Source organism: Typopeltis vanoorti, chromosome 13, assembly GCF_054136105.1.
Source record: "Typopeltis vanoorti isolate ZY-2024b chromosome 13, IOZ_Tvanoo_1.0, whole genome shotgun sequence".
In the NCBI taxonomy this organism is placed as follows: domain Eukaryota; kingdom Metazoa; phylum Arthropoda; class Arachnida; order Uropygi; family Thelyphonidae; genus Typopeltis; species Typopeltis vanoorti.
Genome location: NC_143561.1, coordinates 35,848,299 through 35,860,359, shown reverse-complemented (window position 1 = coordinate 35,860,359; position 12,061 = coordinate 35,848,299). Strand labels below are relative to the sequence as shown.

The 12,061-nt window shown below is 35.4% G+C and overlaps 1 protein-coding gene and 1 long non-coding RNA gene across 5 annotated transcripts in view; one reads left to right on the top strand and one right to left on the bottom strand.

Moving 5' to 3' along the window:
* homer (protein) overlaps positions 1–12,061 on the top strand; it is a 450,806-nt gene that overhangs the window by 210,849 nt on the left and 227,896 nt on the right. For 3 of the 4 annotated variants that reach the window (XM_090402479.1, XM_090402481.1, XM_090402478.1), the window contains one exon: positions 5,508–5,664. In XM_090402479.1, the coding sequence (XP_090258605.1) occupies positions 5,508–5,664 (157 nt within the window). Of the gene's footprint in view, positions 1–5,304; positions 5,359–5,507; positions 5,665–12,061 lie in introns of those variants that run through there. The other variant, XM_090402480.1, reaches the window with a different exon arrangement.
* Positions 1–12,061, bottom strand: part of LOC150100047 (uncharacterized) — a 196,276-nt gene that overhangs the window by 174,891 nt on the left and 9,324 nt on the right. The window lies entirely within an intron of this gene.

Here is a 12,061-nt window from a genome sequence, read left to right as displayed (position 1 = left end):
ATGTCATAGGAAACGTGTTCTGAATCTTACTTATAAATTATAAGTACCCGTAAGATTTTTAAAGTGAAGCGAAACTGGAAATTATTCATTTTTTAGCTGTCTACGTTTATACCCCAATGTTTGATGTTTATGCATCCCCCAAATACTTTCTTTAAGTCATGTGAACACCTGAGTCTCACCATCGAGACCCACAACACAAACGCCATACTCCAATCTGATGCTTTTAGGCAACGTTTGATCCACATGTTACTTGCTATGAATAAAACATTAGTCGAGAACCAGAACAAGGAAATAAATTAATTCCTCAAGGTTTTTTTACGGCTTCCTTGAAGAAGTATGAAGTCCAAGAAAGGCCGTTGACCTTTTCTCAGTTTAAGGTGATATATAAAATCTGTATCAAATTCATCTTCGTTGTCGTGGTCATGTTTTATTCAGAGAATTTGTTAGAATTAATGATAATGTTGTGGGAACGAAATAACCCTTGACGTTGTAGATTTTAATCACTCGTTCTTGCTTCAAATTAATGAGTAAATATGTTAATAAGAAAATAAATATGTTGGGAAATTAACTTGGTTTTATAAGGTGCTTTTTTTTTAGTGTTGATTGCCTTTAGGAAAATAAACTAATAACATTTGAAACTGTGTTTAAACATCCTATACAGCAATTGTCGAGATCGTCACTAGAGGGCATCTCAACAATGTGTCACAGTTCTGGAAGTCAGTGACATAAGGGCTTTGTACGCATGCGTGGTCTTCTTACGCTTTTATAGTTGGAATTTAATGAAATTTCATTTACGCATAAAAGTGATATAGGAGAAGGCGCATGTATACTCCTCCCTACTTTAATTTGGAATGATTAGTGTTAACTCATATTTATCTTGCTTATTTGCAGAATATTCACATCCATTTGGCATATTACAAAGTCCCTTTTTTTAGCCGGTTGCCAAATTAGTAGGTTAAGGATATATATATATTTTTTTAATCCTCCACTAACGCTAAGGATGAACACTAGATGGCGACTCTTTCATCTATGCACCAGCTAGAGATCTCAGCAATACAACTAATCATGATGGCAATCCATATATAGACAGACCTAGAATAGAACTAAAAAAAAATCCATGAAAATAAGCTTTTTCTTTATACCGATTTTCTCTTTCAAAAGCATGTATTGATTAGTAGTAATCACTGGGATTGTATCGCATTTCATTTTTTTTTTCTTACTTCGTTTCTCGATTTTTAATTTTTTTTTTTTTTTATGATTACTTTTAGCACAATGTGAAGTATTAGTTTTCATCCCGCTAGTGGATTTTGAATGATAAGTATTTGTAAAGAAACTTCGCTAACAAATTATTGATATATGATATTTTCTAAAATCAAAAATTACCGACTTCTTTTGCATTGTTGATATACGCTAAGATCTCCGAGTCATCTCTTCTGTGTACTTTTTTTTTTTTCATTACGTGACGAAGACGAGTCGTGATTACCGATAAACAACATAGTAGCCGAATGAAAAAGTACAAAATCAATTACATCGCTCTGAAAAAAAAAAAAAAAAAAGCTTCCGTTGAGAAATGATAGAAACAGTCTAACTACAAACAGATCGTCGTATTGCTCTTACGCCAGCAATTGACACGCACTATTGTAAATATTTATTTCCAGAACAAGTGAATGAATCCCTGTACGGTATTTAGTCCAAGATGAATCGAGTTTGTTGTCATCGAAGACCATGTTACAATCACAGGGCTTCTAAATCACCACTGATCCCGGTACATCTCTTTAACGAGGCAAAAGTTGCACGGCCGGAGTATACATCATGGCTCTGTGACTAAACAGGCACTAAATTAATGAATATTGCTCTAAGCTTATCGCCCTAGTCTTAATTGGCTCGTTTAAAAATTCTAATAATGCTAAGCCTCACGTACACCGATTAAAACTTCTAAATTGTTAGTGTTGATATTTTAATAGGAAGTGTATGAATTATGGGAGCATTTTTCACGCCCAATAGGGTCCAATATCAAGACGAAACGTGGATGATAAACGAGGCTTTAACCATATATCTACATACTACATTTTGAAGCATGGGACCAATCAACGTGCTCTTTGGCATATTTTCCATCCACTTCCGGGATTACAATGATCCCTGCTCATAGAATGATTTGCAGAAGGCTTGGGGAAAATCCTTTATAGGACATAATAGCATTATATTTTGAAACTTACTTTACATTTTGAAATAAGATTAAAATAAGATTAAAACACATTTAAAATTTTTTTTTTTTAATGTGTCACTTAATATACTTCAAACGAACTTTTGCGAATGCACAAAGTAAGTTAAAAAATATCTTTTAAATCAGTATTTCTGATGCTTATTGAGTGTGCAAAGTCTGTATAGAAATATTTCTTTTTCTGGGGGATTCCTATGAAAATTTTCATAAAAAATAACGGAAAGGGATTATAATAAAAATGATAATAAAACGTTACCTACAAAATATTTCACTCAGGGAAGCATATACGAGGTGTTACCCAAAATTTTGGAGAATTTGACCGTTAAAAAAAAAAAAACACTTATCCTAACTCGTAGTTTCCACTATCTCCTTCAAAGTAGTCCCGTTTGGACATGTATACAGCGATCTCAGCGTTTTCCCCATGATTTCATGCATCCCTGGAAGTCCGCAAGTGTGACTGTGTTGGGCACTCCTGCGATTCTGACTGGATCTCCTCACTCGTGTCAAAACGACGCCCTCTCAGTTGGAATTTCATTGTGGGGAACAGGAAAACGTCGCATGAAGAATTACGGCTTTTTTTTTTTTTTTTTTTTTTTTTTTTTTTTTTTTTTGAAAGCCATGAAGTGTTGAACCACGAGCGATGTATAGGTGGCATTTTATGTATCATGTTGAAAACGTTTTGATAAAATGCATTGAATGGTCCCTTATGACGGTCATGCAATCTTACATTCGCCTACGATCTGCAAGTATAGCCTCCGGCATTTTTTGCAATGTTTTCCAGCGTTGTACTTGAAGACGGTCGTCCAGAACACTCATCGTCGTCGACAGACTTTCGTCCATCCTTGAAGCATTTGTATCACCACAAGTTTTGGCTTTGGCTCATAGCATTATCACCAAATGCTTCCATTAATAGTTTTTTGAGGTTAAAGAAGTTTATGCAGATTCTTTTCTCCTTAAAATTTGCCGCTTCAGTTGGAGAAAAAAAATCTCCAAGCCATTAAAACATTATGTTACAAAAACACACATAACTCAAGAACGCAGCCTCTTAGCCTGTTGGTTGTTGGTATACTGATTCACAAAGGGTACTGCTCGCGCCTTATAGCGGCAAAAGACCGTACTACAACCGCTTCGCACGCGCTGTTCAATTTCATATTACTGAATAAAGAATATAAATTATGACTGGATCATAATATCCTGCATTTTGATATAATAAATATAATTCAAAATATCGGTATTATTTGGGAATTCCTAGAGGTTTTTGCAGGACCCTAAGGTTCGGTGGAAAATAGTTTCACAAACACTATTTTAAATGATAGTTTTAATATAGTTTTCGTTTTTAAATGCTTTATTATTAATTAATGCTGCTATTATAAATGTATCTAAAATAACATTCACATTTTCTCAGGCCTTATTTTTAAAATTCACTAAAATATCCTTTAAAGTACAGCAGGAGTTTAAAAAAAATAACGAAAAAAATCTTTAATTGTGAGAAAATGCTTTTGAAAAATATCAAAATGCTGCATAATTAAAAAAAACCCTTAAAAGTGCGTGAAATATTCTTATAATGCTAGCAATTACTGTATTTCAAAGCTTTAAAGGAATTAGATATTTTTCGGAAACAATTTACTTAAAATTTTTCAGTAATGAAACACAAATGTACATCCAGCCTCTTAAGAGATTAAAAGTAATCCACTAAAGAATACTTCAAGTGCTTAAAATATACTTGAAATACTACGAGAAATAACTATATAATGAAAGTTTGATCCCCCCCGCCCCTTTTTTTAAAAAAAAAAAATCTGCAACAGTTTAAAATAATATCATCTAAGTATGAAAAAATGTTTGGAAAATATTTTTATAATGCCAAAAGATCCCTTAAAATGTCAGAAGTATAGAAAATCACGCAAACAATAATAAGAAATTCTAACCGTAGTTTCATCGAAGCAACTTGTGCTGCCCTCTAGTGTTGTAAATAGAAACGAACTCGTGCATGTTATTTCGTGCTAATATTCGCGTTGGAATACAATTCTTGTAATTGACTCCGTTTATAACATTCGTTAATTTTTAATATTAGTGGAAAAGTTCTTTGTTATTAGACGATTGTGAATATTGAGAAGATTATTAATTTATCTTTCGTTCAAGCTTTTCCTTTTTAACCCGAGTTTGTCACGTTTATAAATTAGTCACTAGTGGTAGTCTCAGTAGGGAACTACTACGGGGGGGGGGGGAAGACGATCCCTTACAGTAATGAAACACAGAAAGCGTCTCCCACGCACTTGGACAAGCGCTTTCATCTCATTTCCATATTATTCGCTCACAAGTCTAACCGAATCAATTACTGTTACAATGTCCCTCTTAAGGTTATTGAATATTTTATTACTTTTAATCTCAGCGGTGCTTAGTCATTATTGAAAACATCAATTTGTCGGTTCGTGTTGACACAGAGCACTAATGCTTCATGTTATGATGAATAACTTATCATGTAAATTCTGACTCTTTTTTTTTTTTTTTTGAACGTTGATAATTTGCTTTCATTAGCGATGTAGTCTCAGAAGAAAGTAAAAATAACAATTATTTTTTTCAAATTCATTCCAAAAATCGTTTTCGTCTCAAAAAAGTTTCTTTAAAAATAAAAATTGGACATTAATTTTGTAACTGTAGTAACTACGTCAATTCCAAGTTTTTGAATTATATTCTTTTAATATTTAAAACGTCTAGTGTAACCATAGTAACCACAATATTCCATAACTATGGCAACCGTTGTCCATTTCATTGTTTCATGTCACGGCTTAGTTCTTGTTACTATGGTAACCAATTGCTATTTTACACATTTTTTTTTTTTTTTGTTAATTATGTTGTACGTTTTATTGTCTTTATGCGTGAGTGTTTTGAAATGTTGCAAAACATTCGCAAAACGGAATTGCCTGCATATTTTAGCTCATATTTAAAATCTTTTTGGATGGCTAATCTTATCAGTGATTAAGGGAGATTAAAATACTACACATAGCAGGAAAATCACAGAAAGATAAGTTTATCTAACCAGGTCACGCAGTAACTAAATCGTAACAGGTGCGATTTAATCTTTTGCAACTCATCGGTGAAAGTCGAGTATAAAATTTTAGCTACTTCTAGAAGAAAATGTAAGTTATACTCTACTAAAATTGTTCGTATTTTGTAAAAACACCGAAAAAGATATTATGTATCATATTTTACTAAATCTAAACAAGTATTGTTCTCTTACAAGTGGCAGTTTTTTTTAACAATTTACTTGATTTTTCTCTCTCTTTAGGGAGCAACCCATCTTCACCACCAAAGCACATGTCTTCCACATTGATCCTAAGACCAAGCGGTCCTGGGTTCCGGCCAGTTCACAAGCAGTTAACGTCAGCTTTTTCTTTGACTCCACCCGTAACTTGTACCGCATTATAAGCGTCGAGGGCACCAAGGTAAGACTTTTTTTTCTTTTTTTTTTTTTTAGTTGAATAGTAACCCTGTCCTTATTTGTAAGAAGCATTTTGTTGATAACGTGTTGGAAAGAAGAATAGGTTGGCTTATAGTTTTAAAAATAATTTCAAAACTATGCAGTAAGCGTATGATTGTTAGTAAGCAGTACATTTTAAGTTCACACTCTGTACAAATTGTGAGCCGATAATGACTCTTTTTTAAAATTTTATTTATTTAAATTATAATGCAGAGATAGGTAGGAAGAAAATTTGCACATTAATTAGAATTGGATGGAATTGTGGGCATGTGAAAATGGCTATCAGTTCATTGTTAGTAAATGTAACACTGTATGGACTTTAGAAAAGCTATTTAAGTTTAAAGTTAATGCTGTTGGAGATTTCATTGCGACATGATTGCCAGTCAGATTAAAAGTTCTTACTGAACATTAGAGGTTGATTGGCACAAACAAGTGTAACTCATTTGCTCTGCTTGACGGAGGATTCTCGTACATACATTGCTATTCTGTTTTCGTTATTATATACAAACCGTCCACTATGGATTAGAAGCTTTCATTTTACGTATAGGCATGAGAGTGCCAATACCGATCCTACGATTTTGAATTTTAAACTGGGAATATAACTTATACAGTGCAAAGTAATAACCAGTTGCTACTCATATTCTATTTTTCAGTACATGATAGAATATTATGTATATTATATTTCTAAATACATAATTATATATTATATTTGAAAGCTAACATTGTATATTTCAAATATATTTATTTCAAATTTCAAATATATATATATATATATTTATATATTTCAAAAGTATAATATCCTTATAGTCCTTATAAGGACTGGCTTAAAGGGGGGGAAGTAAGAATGCTTTTCATCTTCCCCGCTATCTGTAGAGGACAGTGTAGGGATAAGGTGTTATTGAGCTATTAAAGCTCCGATCATGGCAGGAGGGTAACATCAATAGCCGAGCCTCAGTTAGAACTTCATTGGCTACAGCATTGCCATCCATTACCCTCCAAGGGTATTGGATTGAATTGGATTGGATTGAATGAATCAATCGACCGCATCTCACGGTTGATTGATTCCCAATCTATCTCCCATCTCTAGAATAAAAGTATAATTTGAAAGCTACTCCATTATTATTTACGTAGATATGTTAAAAATTTCGGTGTAAGATATCTAAGAAAGAACTATTCCTTCGAATTTGATAAATATTGGAAAAAAAAATTTTTTTTTAATGTATAATATAGCAGAAATATATATTATATTTCTGCTATATATGTTTAGTTCCATAGTTTTAAGAATTTCAAATATTTCTTCAAAAAACTGTATAAATGTTTATTATGCCAATTTACTTCATTTGAAGCATAAAAAACATGTTTATATTTAACTGAAAATAAATAAATCAGAAATCTAAGTTCTTTATATAAAAACATGTAAAATGAAATAAACTAAACTACTATTTAATTTAAAATATGTGATTATTTTTAATTTAAGAAATTTTAAACAATTCCCAAATTACCATATTTCTAATTAGATATTCAGAAGACTTATTTTCATTTTAAAATCGTTGGCAATAGAGGAATCAATCGACCGTGAGATGCGGTGATTGATTCATTCAATCCAATACCCTTGGAGGGTAATGGATGGCAATACTGTAGCCAATGAAGTTCTCACTGAGGCTCGGCTATTGCTGCTACCCTTCTGCCATGATCAGAACTTTAATAGCTCAATAACACCTTATCCCTACACTGTCCTCTACAGATAACGGGGAAGATGAAAAGCATTCTTGCTTCGCCCCTTTAAGCCAGTCCTTATAAGTTGGCAATTTATGAATGAGAGGATACTGAATATAGTCCTTTTTAGGACTTCCAGGATAACGAATGGCAATGCTGTAGCCAATGAAGTTTTAACTGAGGCTCGGCTATTGCCGTTACCCAGCCATGACTAGAGCTTTTTAGCTCAATAAAACTCCATCCACACAGATTTTCTTCATTCAGATGACGGGATAAAGAGTCAAGGACTCAGTCCATCGCCCAGTGCTTTTAAGAACTTGGCAATTTATGGTAGGGGCTGATGAGAAAAAAAAAAGTCCTTTTTAGGACTGCCAGAGTAACAAATGGCAATGCTGTAGCCAATGAAGTTTTAACTGAGGCTCGGCTATTGCCATTACCCAGCCATGACTGGAGCTTTTAGCTCGATAATACTCCGTCCACACAGATTCTCTTCATTCAGATGACGGGATAAAGAGTCAAGGACTCAGTCCATCGCCCAGTGCTTTTAAGAACTTGGCAATTTATGGTAGGGGCTGATGAGAAAAAAAAAAGTCCTTTTTAGGACTGCCAGAGTAACAAATGGCAATGCTGTAGCCAATGAAGTTTTAACTGAGGCTCGGCTATTGCCGTTACCCAGCCATGACTGGAGCTTTTAGCTCGATAATACTCCGTCCACACAGATTCTCTTCATTCAGATGACGGGATAAAAAGTCAAGGACTCAGTCCATCGCCCAGTTCTTTTAAGAACTACTTTTATTCATTCAGGGACGCGGAAATGGGAGATCGACCGTGAGTTGCGGTGATTAATACCCTTGGAGGGTAATGGATGGCCAATGAAGTTCTGACTAAGGCTCGGCTACGGCTATTACCCTCTTGCCATCATCAGAGCTTTAATAGCTCAATAACACCTTATCCTTACACTGTCGTCTACAGATAACGTGTGAGATGAAAAGCATTCTTGCTTCGCCCCTTTAAGCCAGTCCTCATAAGGACTATATAAGTTGGAGATTTAAGACAATCGACCGTGAGATGCGGTGATTAATATTAATACACTGTGATGGTAATGGATGGCAATGGTGTAGTCAATGAAGTTCTAACTGAGGCTCGGCTATTGCTGTTACCCTCTTGTCATGATCAGAGCTTTAATAGCTCAATAACACCTAATCTCTACAGTGTCCTCTACAGATAACGGGGAAGATGAAAAGCATTCTTGCTTCGCCTCTTTAAGCCAGTCCTTATAAGGATATATAAGGGCCGGAGATTTAAACGGAAAACATCACGCCTGGAGCAGTAGGTCTATAAATAGGAATGGCTGCATCCTCTTTAACTACATAAGCTCAAAATGCCCAGCTGTGGCTGGCCCCTCTGTGCCAACTCACCACATTCCGACTGACTCATCCGACGTCTTGGATATAGCTGTCCTTCAGAATGTCATCCTGCAGTACACCCTGGAATCATTGAATGAATTATCATCAGACCACAATCCTATTCTGCTTCAAGTCAGTTATCCTGTGAAAAACTGTTCAAAATACTTCCAAACTACACTGATCCCGTCCCTCATATTAATTCCAAGGAAGAAATTGATTCTGCAGTCAAGAAACTTACTGATCAAATCAACACAGCCATAGCATCTATCATCTTAAATTCAATTGCTTTTCAGCCTAAACGACTACCAGATCACATAATGAACATAATCAGGGGAAAAAATAAAGCAAGAAAAAGATACAACACCACCAGAGCACCCCAAGACAAAAAATATCTCAACAAAATGAACAGTGCAGTGAGAGATGCACTTAAACAAACACAGAAACCCACAGAAACAAACTATGGGAAGACAAATTAGCCTCCATATCAATTGCTGGTGATCAAACCGTCTGGAAGTTCCTGAGAAACATCAAAATCAAAAACAAATCTCTTCCTCCTCTCAAATCTGACCTGAACATTGTTTACACAGATGCAGAAAAAGCCGAAACTATAGCTAAAAATTTAGAAAAACAGTGTAGCCCTTCACTCGATAACCTAAATTTCAATCATATTTATAAAATTCACCACCACGTCAAACACGTGTTGAAACGGCCTGATACCTGTACCAGCCAACTCACACCTACTTCTCTAGTTGAAATTTATGACAGTATACAGAATTTAAAGAATAAAAAAGCTCCAGGGTATGACGGCATCTCCAACAAAGTTATTAAACTGCTACCCCGAAAGGCCATCGCACATCTTACAACAATTATAAATGCTATGTTCAGGTTTAAATACTTTCCCTCTGCATGGAAGTTGGCAGACGTAGTTCATATATACAAGCCTGGCAAGGATTCACAGCAGCCTCAAAGTTATCGTCCCATAAGTCTGATTTCTAATTTGGGCAAAATAGCAGAAAAAGCTATCCTTTCCAGAATTCGACTTTCAGTAAAAAAATTAAACATCCTTCCTTCAGAACGGTTTGGTTTTCGCCAATTTCACAGTACCACCCAACAAATTCATAGACTAATCGAATTCATTACCACAAGTTACAATTGGCATCAATATACCGGAGCAGTTTTTCTTGATTTAGAAAAGGCGTTCGACAAATTATGGCACTTTGGACTGCTATACAAGTTGATTTTGGCTGGCATTCCATTAGATCTAGTCCAAATCATAAAGTCATTTCTTAGTGACAGACGAATGCAAGTCAAACTAAATGATATATTATCTACCCAGCGACGCATCTTGGCAGAAGTTCCTCAAGGGTCCCTACTGGCACCGATACTTTTCACGATTTTCATGGCGGACATTCCGCACAATCCAATGTCATCTATCATTGCCCTATACGCAGACGACACAGCTATACTAGCCAGATCTATTAAACCGCACCTTGTCACCAAGAAACTGCAAGGAAATCTGCAGATATTAGAGCTCTGGTTCTCGGAATGGAGATTGCAAGTAAACCCTCAGAAGAGTATCGCCATGCTCTTCACTAAAAACTCATATCTCCCAAAGATGACATTTCCTATTTAATACCAAGATTCCCTGGAAAGCAGAAGCCAAGTATCTGGGTGTACTGCTGGACAGAAAACTAACCTTCAGTCCACATATAAAAGCCTCATCTACAAAGGCATCAAAAGTCATAGCACAGCTTTACCCTCTTATCAATAGGAATAGTAAGCTGAATACCAAAATCAAATTGCTCTATCAGTTCATGATTCGTCCCATTATTACTTATGCGTCCCCAGCCTGGAGCCACACTTCAAACACAAATATCCTCAAACTACAAAGAGTGCAAAACAAATGTCTCCGCATGATCTTAAACGCACCATGGTATGTCAGAAATGTCCAACTCCACCGGGATACAAATATCCCCTACATCTACTCTTTCCTGCAGTCTTCAGCAGTAAAGTTCTTCTCAGCATCCTCTTCACATCCAAATGAATTAGTGCAACAAGCAGCAAATTACGATGAAACAGACTTCTCAAAATACAGGAGCCCCCAAGGCCATCCTACTTCCAAATGAAGATCTTTAAATCGCACCCACTCAGGCAGAGCATTTAGCTCATAAACCTTTCCCTAAACAGCAGGGATTATAAAAGCATTTTGCTTTAACCTTATAGACAGCAACGTCTTGCGTGTTACTTTTAGGTGGTAATCGACCGTGAGATGCGGTGATTAATATTAATACCCTGTGATGGTAATGGATAGCAATGCTGTAGCCAATGAAGTTCTAACTGAGGCTCGGCTACTGCTCTACAGCCATGATCAGAGCTTTATATAGCTCAATAACACCTTATCCTTACACCTCTACAGATAACGGGGAAGATGAAAAGCATTCTTGCTTCGCCCCTTTAAGCCAGTCCTTTTAAGGATTAAGTGTTACTTTTAATCTTGATATAATGAATGTATTAAGACATTCATCCGGTCAGTAAGTAAAAACGAGGGTAATTGATAAGATCAAAAGAAAATAATGATTTTTAACAGCCCATCTAGTTAAAAATTAAGTGGGAAAAAAAATTTAGTTCTGATTATTATTATTATTTTATCATACTTGCATATTTTCTAAAATCTGCTTATCGATGAGTTAGTCACTCCCTCTATTTCCTGTACCTGAACTTCTTTTTTATGTAGTTCCTCTTAACGAGGTCTCTTCCTCACAGGTCTTCCTGCCATGTTATCGTTTCAAGCTACTGTCCGAGTGTGTATCACAGTTTCCTGCTCTTTAGTTCCATATGTATCTCTTCCCCAGGTAATTGTTTAAATATATGCTGCCCTTAGGCAAGCACTATTTCCTGTCTCTAAATTCAAAAAAAAAAAAAAAAAACGGTGTTTTCCTGGTTGAGATACAATTTCGACACTGTAGGCTTTGCTTTAGTCGCTTAATGGGTTACGACCACTCTTTTCTTCCCAAGAGAAATCTTCACATGCTGAGTGTTTCTATCTAATGACAACATGGCTTCTCTCTCTCCACCCGAAAGTAGATGGACATCTTATTTGTATCTTTCTTTGTTTGTTTTTGGATTTACGGCCGAAAGAACTAAGACTTTATTTCGACACCTGTGGTCGAAATAAAGTCTTCCATTTATAGTTCTTTAATGCTTGTATTTCACGACACATACGAATTCAAATTATTTTGA